Raw genomic sequence first — 18,345 nt, forward strand, 5'->3', positions numbered from 1 at the left:
AATGGGAATCAGAGGCAGCGGCAGACTCAGAACCAGAGTCAGAGTCAGAATCAGAGTCAAAGGCACAAGCGATGGACGGCACGAATGTAAGGTCAACGGCGTTGACAGTGATCTTGCATAATTGCAGAGCAAAGAAAAAGGTATGGCCCCACCCCGGCTTTAGGTTAAGTTTCCTACTTCCCTCACATTTTTACATTTTTTTTTGTCTTACTTGTCTGCCCGAGAGTGAGAGCGAGAATTAACCCCTTGATGGCCGCGGGGTCACCAGCGGACTGATGTGAATCATTGACAGTTTTTATGAAGCGCCGCATGCATCACTCAACGGCATCTCAAGAAGTGCCCGCTGTCTCCTCATGTCTCTCAATAGCCCGCAATGGGTGTGATGAATTCAATGTAGCTATTTGTACACAAAAACAAACAAAATATGCTGCCACGAAATGAATTTTTAAGTTATATTTCTTCGCCATACGAATATTATAGTTAAAAGTTAATTTTAAAAGACTAAATCCTATTAAATTTGATATTTGAAAAGTTAAATTAAATTGGCATAAGTACTTTAGAAAAATTTAAAATAATAATTTTTGCTTAGCAGCTCTTTAATCAATAAGTTAAGTAACTTTGAAACACATAATCCAAATCAATGGTTGACAGAAAGAGCTTGGAAAAATATTCCCTGTGTAAATTGATACGACTTCGTGAGGGGACCGCACCCCACTTGCTGCTGGCTTTCAAAATCATTTCAAATTCAATAGAAGCAACAGCCTGCCAGCCGAGAAATATTGAAGTCAAACGATGACGAAAGTTTTTCATATCGGAGAGTCGAGATCGCTCAGAAAAAGCATTGGGAAAATTGGAATGTTTATGCCGAGTCGAAGTCGAAAGCGTTTGCGTTTGCGTTAATTAAAAACAATTAAAGTGGCAACGTTTGTGGTGAGCCGGGTGGTGCAGAGGGTGGCCAGCATCGGGGTCGCCAGTAAAGCTGGAATGGTATGGTTCCATATACCATATACCATACATCTCACGCATACAACCAATCCGCACATCAAGCCGAAAAATAAAGGTTTGTAGCGGCAAATGTGGGTCGGGTTTTTGGGGAGAAGCTGACTTCTGGTAGGGCCGTCCTCTCTGGGCCTCCCCTTTCCAATTCCCCCCGATGATCGGCTTGGCTTTCCATACAAATTGTATAATATTAATTGCGGTTAATTGGGATTAACAGCTGCGCCAAAATGTTTGCCGCTCTCGATGCACTGGGCTCAGTTCAGTTGGGGATCAGTTCCCCGGAATGCCGAAAGGGGAAGTTCACTGCAAGAAGTCAACTTTCCTCTTACACTTTGAAAAAATGGATTTTTATGAGCACCATTTTGTCATGCATATTATATTTTATAGAATCATAGATGTTTGTTATACATTTTTATAGTCTTTCTCTTTTTAGGGCATTTCGTTTGTTTGATTTTGTATAAGGTATTGTTAAATATAAAAATACTTATAACATGTATGAGTCTGTTAGTCACAGTAATTTATCTGCCTATAAAAATTTTTACAAAAATTAGCATTATACTTTATATAAATATTATTTATTAATATTTAAAATTGATTTACTTAATACTTCAAATAAGTTTCTAAACATGTTTTTTAGCAAGACAAATTAATTTAATTTCCTGTTTTTTAGCATAGAAAAATGATTGTCTATGATATTTAGAAGATCTAGAAAAGTTTCACTGAAGGGCGTTAAAGAACGGAAACCAGGTCTGGCCTAAAAATGATTTATGTCCGAACGGGTTTCACATCGCCAGCTCCCCACGCTTCAGCACTGGGCATCTATGGAGCCGGTTACCATTTCCTGGCAAGGTGATGACAAAACTTTCAGAATGTCCCATCCGCGGATGGTCGTTTGCCATTCGCCATGCTTCGAAGTAGTAGATGCCCCAGCTCCCAGCTCCCAGTTTCCAATCCGCCCAATAGACCGCCCCATCCGGCGTTTACCATCCGGTGTCGATCGACTGGTTTCTGCTTTTTTGTTTTTGCCTCTGCACAGGATTGCCCAGTCATAATTGAGTGTGTGTGTGTGTGGAAAATCAGTAAAGAAAATCGTTATGCTCCGCATCCGAGGCGATTTTCCTGCCTGGAATTTCCGCTCTTGCTGGCGGCGCGCTAATTACGACAATGGAATAGCGACAGGCCGTTCGGGCCCTCTCAGTACCTGTTTGGGCCATCAGATTGGCCGCGCAGATTGCACACACACATGTGGCAAGTAATTGTTTTGGCCGCGTCAGAATGTTGCAGCGGAAGTAATTTGAGGTTGATGATGATGCTGCAGGCTGGTTGCCGTCTTTGGTCTTGTGTCGCCGGGGTTAATAGGGGCACTCGGGGGTTAATGACTATCCTATGCACTTGCACTCCGGCATCTTGGGGAGTGGGATATGGAGAAACATCAGTGTGTTCCCCGAAATCATTTGAAACCGTCCGCACCCAAAAGGCCCACACAGGAAAAAAAGATTATATATAAGTAGATATCAACAGATCGAATAGTGAAATGGTATAATTTTTTTGGTATAGAAATATGAGGTCTTTAAATCTAAACTCTAAAAAGTTTATATATATCCTATTACTTAACACATTTCTTTTAATAATTAAAATATATACATTTTATAGTTATTATTTTTGTTAAATAAATAATTCTTAATAGTGTATGTTTTATTTTTCATTAAAAATATTTTTATTTTACAATATAATATTTTTTTCCCTGTGCAGAGATTTTTACATGTCCAAAGCAAAACCCCTCTTGCATATTAAATGAAGAAACAGTGAAGAAATATTTAGAGGGAAAGAGAGGTGGAGTAAAGTGTCGAAAGAGACAAATAGCGTAGCCTCATCATTGTGATTCGAAACTACATTTTTAATTTTTAAAAATGTCGCTCTACACCCAGATAAGCGAGATTTAGGAGATCCCAAGCATTTGATACATAATGTTATCTCGGGTTGCTTTAATTTCCAAATGGATTTTCATAAGATATTTAAATGGGTCCGGCCCCCAGGAATGTGATGAGTATAAAATTCAGATTATGAATAAAACACTTCTTGGCAGAATAAGTCAAATCATGTCTGGGGAACATGAACCAAATGACAAACATTGGCACAAATGCACAAAGTCCAAATGCGAAGGGAGTGGCTGGCTCTGACTACAGAAACATATGAATTTTACCTCGGATCGGTATTGAACATATATAGTATGGCAGGCGTGAGTGTGTGTGTAACATATGCGCCAGCCAGTCAATACTTTGCTCAATAAAAATACAATTGACATATTGTCATGGCGATCACGTAGCAACAACAGCAGGGCAACGTGTTCTTCGGAAGATTTGGGACATAGTGCAGCAGCAGTGGATTTACCATTGGGGTGGCACTGCTGCCAAGACCAGGGCCCATGTCCATGTTCATCCGAGTCCAGAGCTATAGAGCTATATCTCCCCTCGGCTCACCTTCGGCGACCTTTTTGTTGACTTGTGCTGATTGCAGCATTAAAATCCCCTCGACAACTACATCGTGTACACATGTAGGCACTTCATCATAACGCAGAAAAAAGGCCCAGCACAGCAGCAGCGTTTTCAGAAATATACAAAACACTATACTTCCAATTCGAATCACTTTTGTCAGGCTCAGCACGTTTGGAATATTTCGAAAAGTCAGCAGCAGTCGCCGTATCAGAACCCGACGCCATTATGGTTATAATACTCATTTGTATATATATATGCTCGTAATGGTTGCTGTTTTTCAGTTGAAGCACAGGGCATTCATTTTCACATTATGTGGCGAAAAAATGAGAAAAAGAATAAAAAACTGATTAACAAACTGTGTTAAGCACCGAAGATCGGGCCAAAGTTGGTGCTGAATTGAATTTTGATGAACACCCGCTGACAGGGAGACCTTTTTTCAGGGCTTGGTCGTATTCGTATTGGTCTTTTCTCGACTCTAAGCCCCTCAACCCCCCAATCCCCCAATCCCCCTACCCGCTATCCCCGAAAACCGGCTCTTGGACGGATCACAGCCTCGTCTTGGGCTCCGGAAGTAATTAATGCTTTACTTTATTTCATTTTTTTCACCTCCCCATCCCGTTGCGGCTTTTGTTTGCCACATAAAAACAGAATCTATGCCCCGGCTTGAAAAGTGCCGATGCTTAGTGCCGATGCCGAGTACCGAGTACCGAGTGTCAGTTGGAAATGGAAACTTTCACCAATGCTGACGGAGCTGACGGAGCTGATGAAGCTGGCAGATCTGGCTTTTTGCACTCTTTGACCGAATTGTCAGCTGGAAACGATGTGAATTTTCCAAGATGCCCAATATGGCGGGGGCCACTCGGCATCCCGATATGGGTCTGCTGCAGCGACATAATTGTGATCAATTGCCAAGTGGCATCCTACTGACCAAACCGAGCGACTTGGGCACTCCATTCCTGGCTGCAGCCGCTCAGTGGCTCAGTGTTTACCCTTTGTCTTCGCTTTAATTAAAGCGACCAGGAGCCGGGATCCGAACATGAGTGTATTGCCTTGTTTGCCAACTTGAGTTGCCATGCCGCAATCGGGCATCTGCATCGCATCGCATCCATCCTCCTCCTTCTTCTTTAACTTCAACTCCAACTCCTCCGTTGCCAGCTGCCACGAGTTGAGTCCGCGGAGTTAACGATCCGCTCATGGCTTGATTGATATCCCCCAGCTCTCTACACCGAGAAAAATTGTAAAACAAATAGTTGAATAATAAAATCAGGATTTGTTACACAAAAAGAAATAATAATGAAATAATGAATAATGAAATAATAATTTTCGGCCTCAGAAAATTTGTTCTTAGTATTTTTGAGTAAAAAGTAAAAAAAAAAATTAAAATATATGTATTTTTACACAGAACATTCCAAATTAACGTAATCAAAACTTTACTTAAAAATTTTGTCTTTAAACATAATCATAAAATTAATTTGAGATCCATATTGTGCGATTATCATAAATAATTATTGTTCTCTCTAAGAAAAATCATGTTTAAATAAAAAATATATATTTATGAGACTTACATCTGAGTTAAATATACAAATTTGAGATATAAATTTAAATAACTTTTTATTATTCAACTGTATTTATTCCTTGCTTGTATTAAGCCAAGAAGCTTCTTAGACATTCAATCATTCCAATTGTTATTTGGATTTCCTAAACATTTTTGATTCTCAGGCATTCGTTTCTTTCTGTGCATAGATGCTAGAGCAGAAGCCTCCGCCAGAAGTCACTGGGCCGTGGCCAAGCCCAGTGGTCACCCAGTTGGAGTCAGAGGCGTCTGGTATCGGTCGATGAATCGGTCATTTCGCAAGCTCATTTTTGCCTCAGCTCTCTTTTTTTTCTGTTCATTAATTGCCAACATTTCATATTTTATTTCAGCATTATTTTTCTTGTCTCTCTCGCTCCGTTTTCCATTTGTTTTTCAATTATTTGTGTGGCCCCTGGTGTGGGTTTTTTGTATGTGATATTTGGTTTGGGTTTTTCATTGGAATCGAGCGCGCTTGTTGTCGCCAACAGTGTTGTTGGTCGGCTGTCGTCCTCGATTTGTCTGTACTTTTGTTTTTACTCCACTGATATTCGGCATGCTCAGCTAAGCTCGGTGCCGAGCTGTATAGAGTGTATACAGTGTATACAGTGCAGCTCAGCGCTTTCATCACGCTGTCTGTTATTATCAGCGATAGCTTTTGACACGGTCCATAGTCTATCGACAGATAGTGGCCGGCACGAGCTGGGATAAGCCAGGATCCAGACTTCGGTTCGAGGGAAGGGGGCACCCATGAGTGGGGAGCATGGCTTTAGCTGATCCAAGGTGATCCCCAGCACCATCTAATCGCACTGCCCGACAAACATTCAATTGCGCAAGTCAACTGATACGATCGCATAGCTTCTTTTATATAGAGCATAACCATTCCATTGACGACAACAATGCAGGCTACCAAATACTAATTTTTTAGTATGCCATTTCATTTGCTTCTATACAACATCCGCCCACGAACTCACAATATATTTCCACATTTTTATTGCCCATCAAATCATGTGAAGCCACGATTTTGAGAATCTGCAGTTAGCACTTAATTAACATTCGGCCCCCTTTGACTCCTCCGAATTCGGATTCGGATTCGAATTTGAATTCGGGCTTGTATGATTAATAATGTGAGAAGATTGCTTTTCATTCTGAAGTTTCGAGTTCACTGTGGGTCAACCTTTTGTTGTTTCCGCCGTCAGGTGGGCATTTGCATACGAGAGAGGCTGCTGCTACGAAGCGGATGCTGAAATTGTGGGAATTGGGAAAACGTTTAGCGCACAATCAAAGCCCTAAGACGGAGATAAGGTTCTCGAAAACGTTTCGAATTACAAGCCGAGGCCAGAAATAAGTTGAAAACAATTCTGCATATAGGAATTTGTCACAAATTGAAAAAAGGCGTCCTCATGAGTTTAGATGTTTAAAAATTTAAAAGCACATAAACTGCTAAATTGTATAGAAATAAAATTAGCTATTTTGTATTTCTACATGTTTTTAAATTAGGATTAATTTCAAAGTAGGAAGATTCGATGTCAAGAGTTCGGAATGCTCATAATTTCAAAATGTCATCTAAGGTAAACTAAAATAAAACCTAATATAGATAAGCTTATGAAAAACATTTAGGGCAATCAGCAAACGATTAGTTGAAAATAATCTATTAAATTTAAATTTTGCTTGCGCAGTTTTAGTGACCTCATGGTTGGCTTCAAAATTTCTATAACAAAGCTTTTCTAATGAAATGTAGTGTGCTCTCGATTAAAATTAAGTTGTTGATACTAACAAATTAAAAAATAAAAACATTTATAAACACTTATAAAAAACAAGTTAAACAGTCAATAAAAAAATGTTCTTGAAAACATTTTTTAAAACTGTGAAGCTCTATAACTTTCCCCCTTAAATCTTCAAGAGCTAAAAACCACTTTTTGGGTTGTAATAATAATAATTTTCTCCTTTGCTTCCATTTCTTACCTCATCTGCCCTAGAAACTACTGTTTTTATCGCGCTTACAATGCGATTCCGAGAAGTTATGAAATTTCAATTGGCATGATTCACTGCGAGTACCGAATGACCAAACATACAAATTGTTCAGCATCAACCGATCTCGTTTCGCTTTGAAATTCATTTGTCAAAGTGTGGCATTGACCTTTGTATCGGAATCTTTCTAGGCGGGGAGAACAAAAACATAAAATTGGCACAAATCGCAAAGACCGAAGCGCTGCTAACCCACAATTAGCATGTGGAACTCGCTGATCGGGATCTCGCATTCGCATATGTCAAGATCTTCCATAATTTCGCTTCCATTCCATTTGCCCTGCTTTGCTTTTATTTCTTGACATTGGCAAGTGCAACTGTAGTGTGCAACTGTGTTTTGGGGTAAATGGTAAATGCATTTAAAGTTCTTGCACAAAAAAAAAGTGAGTGGAGTGCGAAAAGGGAGTGTGGGGATCATCGCATCTGGCTGGCATCTCCATCTCTCATCTCCCATCTCTTTGGCGCGATCTTTTTTTCTGGTTTGTTTCAGTGTCGTGAGAACTTTTTCGCGTTTCGGCGCACAGCGTGTGAATTGAAAGCCGAGTGGGGAAAGGGCGGGGGGCGTTGGGTTGCGGAAACTCGCTGGGAAGCGAAAGTGTTGCAAGTGCTGGGAAAGCAATCGGCCAACGAGCCACACAGGCAACAGCAATGGCAACATTTGTCAGCGTTTTGCAATTGGCGTGGGTATCAATCGAACACTCCCTTCTCTAACCCTCTTCAAATAATGAGAAAATTGTTTTATTGGTAATAAGCAAGATACTTTTAACCTTATGTACCATACGTATTTTCAATATGATTAATACAAAATTATTTTTAGATTTTAAAGTACAACTTATTTGGTTTAAACCGTTTTAATCTCGCTTAAAGTTAGCATACTCATTATAGCTATTAGGCTTTCAATGTATTTAGGTCTTACAAAATATGTTGAATAACTTATATCTTGTAGATAATCTCTAACATTTGGTTTTCTGTCTTTGCAGGTGAGTTTCGCTGCAGATGTCCAATCTGGGTTCTCTGTATGTCCATATGTACATACGTTCGTGAGTTGGCAATTAAAGGTTTGTTAAGCAATTAGGCAGCTGAGCTCGTGACGAAGTTTAGCTCAAATCTATTGAATGAGTGTCCAAAAAAAAATAGACATAAAAAAACCGAACAAACAAGAATCCCAAATGAGAATAAAATGCCAAACAATTGGAAATTCATTAAGGCCGCCGTATCGTAATCAAATGCTGCATTCAACTTTAAACTGCAACGCCGGTTGAAGCCGCTCAGGCAGTGGAACGCCGACAGCGCAGTCGCAGCGTGGCACAATTGTTTCGGCCCGGCTAAAACGCGACTCTCCGTTGTCGTGGCGACGAATCGGGGGATACCAAAGTTATGCATGAGGTGTTTTATGGCAAGAACGGCTAGGAGTATTTGCACAGAGAAAAATTATAATATCAGTTCGGCTTTGTTAGCAGAGCAGATGAAACTAGGCTTATATCGGAAGAAGCAATGCTATCCAACCTTTTTCAAATATTTCCTTTCTTACATTTTCACTTCTCAGAGATTATTTTGTAATTAAAGCACAACATTATATTTCGAAGTCTTGGCATTGGTACCAAAACAGTTTAATCTAGGCTTATCTCGGAAGTAGCAATGTTATCCTTCATTTTGCAAATAGTGTTGGGTGATATTATATCCCCTTTTATATCAAATAATTTCATTTCTTAGATTTTGACTTCTTAAAGATTGTTTTAAAAGTCATAGAAGCTTGAAGTCTTGTTTATTTTGAATAAAGCATAACATTGGATTTCGAAGAATTAATATTAATTAAAACGTTTACTCATATATCAAAGATATACAAATATAAAAGTATAAAATGACTAATAAATTCAAAATATATTTTGATAGTCATAAGGCATGACATTGGATTTCAAAGACTTCGTATTATGTAGTTCTGAGTCAATAGTATATAACGGATTATAGATTGACCCCTACAGATTTCTGACAAATGTCAGATATTTTCTGTTAAAAGTTGGTCATACTTTTTTACAGTGCCCTTTTGTGAGTGCAACAGATACCCAGCTGGCAGCCAATTGTTGCACTCCGCGATATTGGACAAAAGACCAACTTCCTCACCCCTTTTAGCCCTTAGTTCGGTGGTGGCGACACCGACACGCATGCGCATTCCCGCTGCCCCACCCTTTGACCCACCCCGCCCCCGCAAAGCGGAGCAGTGCGGAGCAAAACAGAAAGCAAAACAAAGCACAGACCAAAATACGGAGTTGGAAAAACTTAACGCCTGGTTGCCCACATCGGGTGTTCTTTTGGCTCCCTCACTGCCTCGCAATCCCTCGCAATCCCTCGCAAACCCTCGCGAACCCTCGATCCCCCGATTCCCCGATCCATGTGAGTGCGCTTGCGCCAACGCCAACGCAGAGGTAGATTTAGATTTAGGGTTTTGAGTTTTGAGTATGACCTGTGAACGTGCAACAATGGCACACGGGGGTTAATGGTATTTCGTACCAGTTTGCTTGCTACGACGGCCATTATGCGACCGCTTCATAACTGGAACATCGCAGAAAACCCAGCACAGTGGGCAGACGACCCGTGGATTTGCATGGCCGGCACACGCGAAATTTGATTCAATACGATTCGATTTGTGTTCGTGATTTCACAACTCGGTGCGAATTGCCGGCGACAAGGGCTAACCTTTGTACGCAAAGCATGAATAATGCTGATAAATCGAACGCTAACGAGGTTCGGCCACTGTTCCAAAGCTGTACCAAAATATCACATTTGTTCATTTTGAAAAAAAAAATCGTGAAAGCTCATTTAAATTAAAGTTATTTGATTATTTCATAATCAATTTTACCTCTTCATTGCTCCGGAAACAGGATCTATATCAGAGTGTTCCTGAAGTCTTTTCCAACCAAAATCCGGAGAAGTCAGCCCAAATTTGTTTTAAGAGATTTAAGTAGCACCCCTATTTTAGCTTAATTGTAAACTAAATTCTTAGTTGGAATGTTGAAATTGATAAAGTTCCAAAAATGTTTTGAAATTATCGATATCAACGGCGCTAGATCGCTGCTTCGGAACTAAATCGCTCTTTTGGAAAACGTTCTTCACTCTCTATAAGTTTTCTTAATTTGTGATAATTTTCTCACGTTCTGAAAATGTTCTCACTTTTTTGTGTTTGTGTCTTTGCTAACCGTCTTCAGAGATAGGTGGCGACCCAAAAAATGCTGTAAATTGCAATATAGAATTAATGTAGACAGTGGGTATTTACATGGCATCTTGCCGTAAAATTAAAATTAAATCTTACATTTTAAGATGCCAGGTTTGAGTCTGTGCTAACCGGTAAAATATAGTGGTTGAAAACCTTTCTAAACTATACCCGTTACTTTTGCCGCATGTCGAAAAAATTTTTTTGTAGAAATGGCGTAAGAACTAATTGCGTAGAAAAAATGTAATGTTCGTGTCAAGTTAATAGGATAAGAAAGGTAAAACCAGTATGACCCCAACAGATGGCGCCACTTGCAAATCCATTGGAGAAGCAACAAACTAAAAGAGGCGCCCTCTGGTGTTAACAATGATTACTTTGTTAAACACAATTTCTTAATAACTTCAGAAATAGTTGTTTGACTAGAATCTGCATGAGAAATCCCAACTCTTTGGCTCTAATTCGCGTAAAATATGTTGTTAAAGTTCTAAAAAACAGTCGAAGACAGTGATTTATTTATATAAAGTTTCAGATGTAAAGTTTAATATAATAACTAGCTATACAAGTCAAGTGCCCACTGGATCCAAGTCATGTGTCCCATTACATCAGTGAAAACGCTGGGGCTTTGGCACTCCGGGTTGCCATAGCTTACAATTCCGACCTGAACAAAAACCACTTGACCGTGATACCGAATCGCGTGACCCATGGGTCCTCCGGAGTCGCCACTGCACGACTCCCCGGGATCGTGACTGACGCAGATCTGATCCCAACGGCAATCCACCAGGTATCTTCTTCGGCATTCGCTCCGCTCCAGTCGGTTCACTCGAATAGACTTCAGGATGTGGCTTGGCGATCCGAGGGAGCTTCTGCCCCAGCCAGTGGCCACCAACCGCTGGAGTCCTTCAATCATCGGTTGAAGAGCAGGATTTGTGATCAGGCAAATTGGTTTGATGTGGACTGTGAAGGAAATAAATTATATAAATCTTCCACCTTTCCCTTCACTAATGCACTTTCTGTCTAATTACCCTTATATTCCACCGACCTTTCCAGACGAAGTAACCCAATGTCGTCGTAGCGTTCTGATCTCGAATAGTTACCATTCCGAATGGCCAAATCAATTTCGAACTCTTCAGAGGGCGGTATGCAAACAGATCCGCTGCAGTCGTGGCTGGTTGAGCTGTCATACTCGCCCAATCGCACTGTTCTGTAAAAGACTCCGGTTCAGTTGGGGTAATATTACTCCATTCCAAACCTACAAATCCTCTCCATTGCTTATGCAATGTGCAGCAGTCAGGATAAATCCTTCGAATATATATGGGGGCTAAAGTTAATAACAGATGATTGTGTCCTGGGGATTACTTACGATGGTTTATGAGCGTTCCGCCACACAGAAATTTGCCAGAGTCATGCAAGTAAGCCATCCAAGGGCTCTCTGATATGTGTGCCTGATGGCCTTCGTTTTTAAGTGCCTCCCGTGACATATAGCCGCAGTCCGGCTCCAAAAATTGTCCAGATGTTAGCTTGTTCCCTATAAAGAGACATCCTAACAACAAAATCCACCACATCGCGAAAGAAGATAAGCGAGCAAACTGAAATACAATTATATATTGTGACATTTCCTGCAAAAGCAAGAACCTTATCAACAAATTCTCGCTTATATGCTATCGTTCTTCATACGACGAGCCTTAGTGATGGACGATGTATAATGCACACTCGTGCTGTTTTTGAAGCCGTATTTTGAGCTTCATAGCTGTCACCTCTTAATACTTATCTACACAAAAGAATGTCGAATATTAAAATTTTATTAATGGAAAAATTCGACAATAAAGCCGTGACAACGTATTCTTATTAAATGACTTGTTAAAGTTTTGCTTTCATAGCTCGAACCTCCATCTGCCAACGTAAACATAAGATTTACAAAGACTTTAAGTTAAAGAATAAGCGAAAATGTTTTATATTTTTTCGAATTCATTAAAATATTTATTTGTCTTTTAAACATTAATAAATAAATAATATTTAGCATTGATTCTTGAAAAAGCCCAGGGGCTTTGAGTTATAAGATAAGATATCTACAATATATATGAAGATTAAAGTTTCGCATTATAGAAAAATTTTGCTTTGGAAAGTTTGAGTTATGGAAGTTCGATTGCCAATCAAAGTCACTCAATATAGTGTTCTGGTGACCCTCTCGATCCAACCGGCATAGGGCAGGGCATTGGTGAAGACAGTGGGTCCCAAGCAGTGACCTGAGCCATAGCTGACCACGCCGAAGAGGAAGACTCTCCTTACCCGCCCGAAAAGCATCCTTGCGGTGAGGGGACCTCCAGAGTCGCCAGAGCAAGTGGAACTGGTGCTGCTCGCCGCACAGATGTGGGTGTGATCCAGATGCCTGTTGAAGTACTGGGAGCAGTAGCCCAGTTGGTAGTGCGTCAGTGTGGTTTGCTGGAGGACGTGACTGTTTGTATTGAATCCGGTGCGACCCCAGCCTGTGGTGTTGAATGATGGAATAGTTTTCAGCACTCTCCATGACCAGTTCCAATCCCCCATAATCATGCAGATCGGCCTAATGTGTTCTGTATATTGAAATGTATTTGTGTTAAGCTCTCCTGTTGGTTTCATCAGCTCACCTCCGTACTGTACACTTCTTTCCAGCCTGAGCAGAGCTATATCGTTCCTGCGGAAATCGGTGTACTGCCCATGCACAAACGTTCTAGTCACATTGACTTCCTTGGGCTTTGGAATGCAGCCATAGTCTGTGCAATCGAGCCGCTGATTCACGTCATACTCTCCCAAGCGCACTGTCCTAATCGGATAGTTCGATATTAACTAGTCTTTTATTTTCGATTACACTTACAATTGTCGATCACTTTTGCTTCTGCAATGCGCAGCTGTCAGTACGTATCCTTAAAAATTACACAAGTTATTTCCTGTCAAGTCCTTTGTCAAACTACATACGTGGGTTGATGAGCGATCCGCCGCACTTCATTATCCCACGTTCGATTACTATAACCATCCAGGGATTGGACAGCAAGTCCGCATTACTGCCGTTAATCACACGATAGAGTCCTGCATCCGATCTAGCTGATGCGCAGTTAGGGTCCAGCAAATATGGTGAGCCCTGGATCCCGAGGATCTGTGCAAATACGAGCAGTATTGCTCCTGCTCGACCTCCCATTATACGCATCTGTACTAAAGCTCGAACTGACTGGTGAATAACAATGCCATCGCATTATTAATGCAACTTACGGTCGAGCTTATCGCTTTGGAGTGATCGAACAAAGGGATGGGTTCCATGAAATTTGTCGTATGAATTAATTCTTAGAAATATGAGGATGGATTTGTGTTTCACCTATTCTATGTCTAGAAGTCGGCTTATTTTATAGTTTGTGTAGCAACGATTTGAGACAGAAAACTAACATTTTTTCTTTTTAATTAAAAGACCACATTAATATTCACGCAATTGAGCTTTAATTATTTGCACACAAGAAATTTCAAAGGACATGTATTAGTCTACACTCGTAGCAGAGCGGTTCTTGGAGTGTGATTTTCAACAATATATTCTATCCAATCGGAATATGATAGAACATTGGTAAAAACGGTGGCAGCACGACATCCTGGAGCCCCATAACTGGTTAAGCCGAATAAAAAGGGACGAGCCATGTCGGAAAATGTCATCACTGCGCTCAACGGACCTCCAGAATCGCCGATGCAAGTTGAAGCCTTCGACTGGCCAGCACATATATGGGGCATATCGATATTCCTCCGAAAGAGTTGCGAGCAGTGATCCTTGTCGAGTTGGTATAAGTTGGCTAATTGAAGTTCGTTGCTGTTCTCCCCCCATTCCGTTTTTCCCCAGCCAGTTACATTAAACGTTTCAACATACTTCAAAAACCGCCATTGGCTATCGATGTCGGTGCCCTTCATCAAACAAATCGGTCTTATTTGAGCTGAAAATGAATAGTTTAGTGAAAAAACTCTCACATTAACTTTATAGTTGTAAGCTTTACCATTATACAGCACTGATTCAGCCATTAAAATCAGTGCGATGTCATATTCGTGGTATTCATTGTATTGGGGGTGCGAAAACATCATTGCCACGTCGATTTCGGTACTTATTAAATTACAGTATTCGCTTGTGCATTCATATTTAGGTTTGCCCCCCTTACACCCTCCTAAACGCACCTTCCTAAAAGGTATAGATTGTAATAGTATTTGGAAAACAAAATCTTCTTTATGTACTTACATGGGGTAATTGCTTTTGCAATGAGCTGCTGTCAACACAAATTCTAGAAAAAAAAATCTTTGATTAATCATATTTATCCCGTGGTAGTAACGATTACGTACGAGAGGTTATCAGCGAGCCACCACACATGTGATAGCCAATTTGAAGTATCTGCACCATCCATGGATTTCTCAATAAATCAGTACTTGTACCTCCGTATATTTTTGAAGAACTACCATGAGGAAGGAATTTCATGCACTCCGGATCTATCAAATTTTGTGCAAAAGATCCGTGAATGGCAAAAATCAGACAAGCTAGCAGCAATTTCATTTTAAACTCAATGATGTCGACCACAGCTTTTGCGTTGTATTAATACTTGTGCACGCCTCTTATCTTTGTTACACCCTTGCAGGGGGTATAATAAGTTTAGTCAGGAGTTTGCATCGCTGTGAAGCAGACATTTCCGACTCTATACCTTAATGGGTATATTCTTGATCAGCATCAGTAGGAGATTCGATCTAGCCATCTTCGTCTGTCCGTTTCTCTATTTGTCACGATATTTGAAACTATTGAATAGTTTCAATGCTTTCAAATATATACGCATTTAAATCGAAATTTATATGTTTTAAAGAATATTTTTGCAATTGCTGCAAGGGTATATAAACTTTGGCTTGCCGAAGAGGGCTTCTTCTCTGGTTATTTTATAACTATAAACAGATTGTACTTAATGGAATAACGTGTTTTAAGTATTAAATGATTTATTTAATTTATTTTGTATATGGGTAATTCTCCAACCGTAGACAAAACATTAAAAGTCTATAAATGTATGTTTTTTCACATTTTTTTATAGCGAACCTATTAAATACAACTATTATAAGTAAATTTAACTACAATTCATAAGACTTTTTGCGAAAGTTCTGTTTTGAACATTGCTATTGAAATGTTTTGGTAAACAGTCATTAAAATTCCATAAAAAAGAAAAAACTACTAATGTTATAAGGTCAAACAAAAAACATTGTTAAGAATGATCAATACATATCATTTTAAATTTAGAAAAAGTTATTTCTGTCTATGTAGCGTGCGACAGTCGTAGGTTTTTGTGATTAGAGAATTGCCAATTGTCCTGAATTTATATCAAATCAATAAATAACTGCAAAATGTGGCAAAGTCTTAAGTCTTTGAGAATACTCTTCTCTCCGAACAGTATTCACGATCCATTTCAAATGGGCCATAACATTTGTGAAAACAGTGGCCTTGCTGCAGTCCGTGTGTCCAAAGCTGACAATTCCGAACAGAATTGTAGTATCTTCGTGATCATATCTAACCTTGGCGGTCAGAGGACCTCCGGAATCGCCGTTACATACGCTGACGCTAGCACGTTCAGCGCAGATGTGATCTCTACTGATCACATGATTCGGATATTGCCGGTAACAGTTCGATCGGCCGATATTGTAGAGCGAAGTTGTCTGTAGCTCATGACTGTATCTATGTTCTGTTGATTGGGTCAGACCCCATCCGGAGATTCTAAACTTGATGATGTGGTCGTCCAGGTTTCTGAAAAGTGGGTCCAGGAGCAAACAAATCGGTCTGATGTGCTCTGTGAAGTCACCTATTAGTTAGTGTTTTAGTTTTGATATATTTAGTTTAGTATATTACTCGTAAACTGCACTCTGGTGGCCAATCTCAACAGAGATATGTCGTGTCTCTCCGCTGAATATTCACTGTGGATATACGTTGCATCGACAGTAAACTCTTCACCTAGGAATGGGCACTTCGAGCCTATACAATTTTGCAATGTTGATAGCCTATTTTCGCCCAATCGTACCACTCTACGAAGTCAAGAAGTGGTATATATCATCATTGGAATCAGAAATATATAACTACTCACAGGTGGCCGCTTCCCGTGCAATGCGCTGCCGTCAGGACAAAACCTGAAATCTGATGATGAGTCATAGTTTTTTAGTTTGACTCAATATACTCACGATTTGTGATCAGTGAGCCGCCGCACTTGAAACCATCCTCAGCTATGATCGCGGCCATCCAGGGAGCGCTGTTTGCAGAGGCATCATGACCCCCACCTAACCGAAAGTTAACCTTAATCGGAATACAGGACCTGTCTAGAAAGTTGGTAGCTACTTGCCCCTGTACTGTAAGTAATAAGCAGGCAAGTAGGACCACCAGTATAGAGTTCTCAGCAATCTTCATATCCAAGCAGCGTGGATCAACTGATCGTTGACCGGGGTGTTTAGCTGCTACTTACCCTTGATTTAAAAAAAAACCCAGACGATAAGACATTTCTTGTTATAATATGCGTGAGAGCTATGACTTTATGTAGCTTTTCTTATCGCTATAATAAAGTTTAAGCAAAGAAAACAGTGAAATATTATATTTTCTAGATGAACTTTATTCCTGCTTGAATGGGAAGCGGAGGTATATAAATCTATCGAACCATTATAGAGCCTAAAATTGGAAATCAACCAACGGCATACCAGGGTAATACGATCCTTGGGGTGGGAGTGGGCGTTGTGGGGCCTGAGGACCTCCCTGTCTTACGACCTCCAAGATCCAGTTCATGTGGTGCATAACATTCGTGTAGACCTCCCATCGCCTGCATTCACTGTCTCCATAGCTGACAATTCCCATCTGAACCACACGGCTTGTACTGCCAATTGGTAGCGTGGCAAAGATTGGTCCTCCAGAGTCACCCATGCATGTATGTGAGAAAGGGTCTCCGGCGCAAATGTGGGACATGTCCACAACGCTTCCGTATGTGGCCGAGCAATAGGAGCGATCCACTTGCGTCAAGGTGGCTGTCTTCAAGACGTTGCTAGGCACTCCGTGTTCTGTGGTACCCCATCCAATGGCAGATAGCCAACTGATGTGGGCCAAAGGATTGTAGTTGGTCAGCAGACAGATTGGCTTGATGTATGCTGCAGAGGGAGAGCCAGTTACTGAGGTCCAGTACTGAGGTCCTTGCAGGATTGCCCATCAACTCACCCGAATACTGCACCGGAGTGGCCAGTCGAAACAGAGCTATGTCATTCTGGGAATGATGCACATATCTGGGATGAGCTATTTGAGCATCGACAGGAATTCCGATGGCATTCGGCATGCAAGCTGTTGTGGAGCAATCGGTGATGGTTGATCTGTCAAACTCGCCCAGGTACACCACCCTACAATGGAATGTTGGCATCACTAAGGGACTGGGAATATATCCAAGAATACTCACGTATAGCTGTTACTTCTGCAGTGTGCAGCACTAAGCACGAAACCTGTCAATAACCAAATATTTATTTGGCTTTACTATTTTGCCTTTATATTCACTTACGGTTTGTAATGAGCGAACCGCCACACATAGTGCTACTGCTTATTAAAGCCATCCATGGATTAGCAAACATGTCTGCCACCTGACCCTGCACTATCCTGGCACTCATAGTACTAGACCCAGAGATCGAAACTCCGCAGTCAGGATCCAGGAATGATACCGATACTTGTCCACTTCCAAAGTGGATCAAAATATGCAGGATAATAACAGCTGTGGCGATCTTCATGTCAAAGCCCGCACTAAAAGATTGTTGGGCCAACCTGAGGCTTTGTTATTTTGCTATACTGGGAGATACGACGCGAAACACAAAAATACATATAAAAAAAATATATATATAAAACGCAGGGTTTTTTTTTAATTTTTTAAAGAAATTTTTATTAGATGTTTTGGGTTTTTCACTAAGTGTTAACGGCGGTCTTCATGTCAAAGGCCGCTCTAATAGATTGACTGGCCAGAGTCCGTTGCTGTTTAATTTTGCACATATTTGTTTCGTTGCTTATA

The 18,345-nt window shown here is 40.5% G+C and overlaps 6 protein-coding genes across 6 annotated transcripts in view; 1 reads left to right on the forward strand and 5 right to left on the reverse strand.

Moving 5' to 3' along the window:
• Positions 1–18,345, forward strand: part of LOC108143388 (epidermal growth factor receptor) — a 46,830-nt gene that overhangs the window by 6,601 nt on the left and 21,884 nt on the right. The gene's annotated exons all lie outside the window — the stretch shown is intronic.
• Positions 10,777–11,928, reverse strand: LOC108143391 (serine protease grass). Its single transcript, XM_017267764.2, has 4 exons — positions 11,661–11,928; positions 11,554–11,599; positions 11,323–11,501; positions 10,777–11,254 (listed from the first exon to the last, which is right to left on the reverse strand). The coding sequence occupies exons 1-4, from the start codon at positions 11,911–11,913 to the stop codon at positions 10,851–10,853; spliced, it is 882 nt and encodes a 293-aa protein (XP_017123253.1). The 5' UTR covers positions 11,914–11,928; the 3' UTR covers positions 10,777–10,850.
• LOC108143392 (chymotrypsin-like protease CTRL-1) lies at positions 12,084–13,510 on the reverse strand. The gene is made up of 4 exons (XM_017267765.2): positions 13,253–13,510; positions 13,152–13,200; positions 12,925–13,100; positions 12,084–12,870 (listed from the first exon to the last, which is right to left on the reverse strand). Exons 1-4 carry the CDS (start codon positions 13,479–13,481, stop codon positions 12,461–12,463), a joined length of 864 nt encoding a protein of 287 aa, XP_017123254.1. The 5' UTR covers positions 13,482–13,510; the 3' UTR covers positions 12,084–12,460.
• LOC108143389 (trypsin-7) lies at positions 13,747–14,862 on the reverse strand. Its single transcript, XM_017267762.2, has 4 exons — positions 14,642–14,862; positions 14,541–14,583; positions 14,305–14,483; positions 13,747–14,244 (listed from the first exon to the last, which is right to left on the reverse strand). Exons 1-4 carry the CDS (start codon positions 14,847–14,849, stop codon positions 13,808–13,810), a joined length of 867 nt encoding a protein of 288 aa, XP_017123251.1. The 5' UTR covers positions 14,850–14,862; the 3' UTR covers positions 13,747–13,807.
• Positions 15,501–16,746, reverse strand: LOC108143390 (serine protease grass). Its single transcript, XM_017267763.2, has 4 exons — positions 16,502–16,746; positions 16,408–16,450; positions 16,176–16,348; positions 15,501–16,116 (listed from the first exon to the last, which is right to left on the reverse strand). The coding sequence occupies exons 1-4, from the start codon at positions 16,722–16,724 to the stop codon at positions 15,659–15,661; spliced, it is 897 nt and encodes a 298-aa protein (XP_017123252.1). The 5' UTR covers positions 16,725–16,746; the 3' UTR covers positions 15,501–15,658.
• Positions 16,903–18,295, reverse strand: LOC108143393 (serine protease grass-like). Its single transcript, XM_041707412.1, has 4 exons — positions 17,848–18,295; positions 17,749–17,791; positions 17,517–17,692; positions 16,903–17,449 (listed from the first exon to the last, which is right to left on the reverse strand). The coding sequence occupies exons 1-4, from the start codon at positions 18,068–18,070 to the stop codon at positions 16,980–16,982; spliced, it is 912 nt and encodes a 303-aa protein (XP_041563346.1). The 5' UTR covers positions 18,071–18,295; the 3' UTR covers positions 16,903–16,979.

This window comes from Drosophila elegans, unplaced genomic scaffold (genome assembly GCF_018152505.1).
Source record: "Drosophila elegans isolate 14027-0461.03 unplaced genomic scaffold, ASM1815250v1 contig_183, whole genome shotgun sequence".
NCBI classification, from domain to species: Eukaryota; Metazoa; Arthropoda; class Insecta; order Diptera; family Drosophilidae; genus Drosophila; species Drosophila elegans.

What these genes read in the sequence shown, in the direction of transcription:
- LOC108143390 (XM_017267763.2), bottom strand. Translation starts at nt 16,724, where the DNA reads ATGAAGATTGCTGAGAACTCTATACTGGTGGTCCTACTTGCCTGCTTA. An exon ending in CGGCTCACTGATCACAAATC is followed by an intron (nt 16,451 to 16,501) that starts GTGAGTATATTG and finishes ATCAGATTTCAG; the next exon opens with GTTTTGTCCTGACGGCAGCG. An exon ending in CACCAGAGTGCAGTTTACGA is followed by an intron (nt 16,117 to 16,175) that starts GTAATATACTAA and finishes GTGACTTCACAG; the next exon opens with AGCACATCAGACCGATTTGT.
- LOC108143392 (XM_017267765.2), bottom strand. Translation starts at nt 13,481, where the DNA reads ATGCGTATAATGGGAGGTCGAGCAGGAGCAATACTGCTCGTATTTGCA. An exon ending in AGCAAAAGTGATCGACAATT is followed by an intron (nt 13,101 to 13,151) that starts GTAAGTGTAATC and finishes CTATCCGATTAG; the next exon opens with GACAGTGCGCTTGGGAGAGT. An exon ending in AAGAAGTGTACAGTACGGAG is followed by an intron (nt 12,871 to 12,924) that starts GTGAGCTGATGA and finishes TTCAATATACAG; the next exon opens with AACACATTAGGCCGATCTGC.
- LOC108143391 (XM_017267764.2), bottom strand. Translation starts at nt 11,913, where the DNA reads ATGTCACAATATATAATTGTATTTCAGTTTGCTCGCTTATCTTCTTTC. An exon ending in CGGAACGCTCATAAACCATC is followed by an intron (nt 11,600 to 11,660) that starts GTAAGTAATCCC and finishes ATATATTCGAAG; the next exon opens with GATTTATCCTGACTGCTGCA. An exon ending in AAGGTCGGTGGAATATAAGG is followed by an intron (nt 11,255 to 11,322) that starts GTAATTAGACAG and finishes TTTCCTTCACAG; the next exon opens with TCCACATCAAACCAATTTGC.
- LOC108143389 (XM_017267762.2), bottom strand. Translation starts at nt 14,849, where the DNA reads ATGAAATTGCTGCTAGCTTGTCTGATTTTTGCCATTCACGGATCTTTT. An exon ending in TGGCTCGCTGATAACCTCTC is followed by an intron (nt 14,584 to 14,641) that starts GTACGTAATCGT and finishes TTTTTTTTCTAG; the next exon opens with AATTTGTGTTGACAGCAGCT. An exon ending in TGCAAAAGCAATTACCCCAT is followed by an intron (nt 14,484 to 14,540) that starts GTAAGTACATAA and finishes TATACCTTTTAG; the next exon opens with GAAGGTGCGTTTAGGAGGGT.
- LOC108143393 (XM_041707412.1), bottom strand. Translation starts at nt 18,070, where the DNA reads ATGAAGATCGCCACAGCTGTTATTATCCTGCATATTTTGATCCACTTT. An exon ending in CGGTTCGCTCATTACAAACC is followed by an intron (nt 17,792 to 17,847) that starts GTAAGTGAATAT and finishes GGTTATTGACAG; the next exon opens with GTTTCGTGCTTAGTGCTGCA. An exon ending in CACTCCGGTGCAGTATTCGG is followed by an intron (nt 17,450 to 17,516) that starts GTGAGTTGATGG and finishes CTCCCTCTGCAG; the next exon opens with CATACATCAAGCCAATCTGT.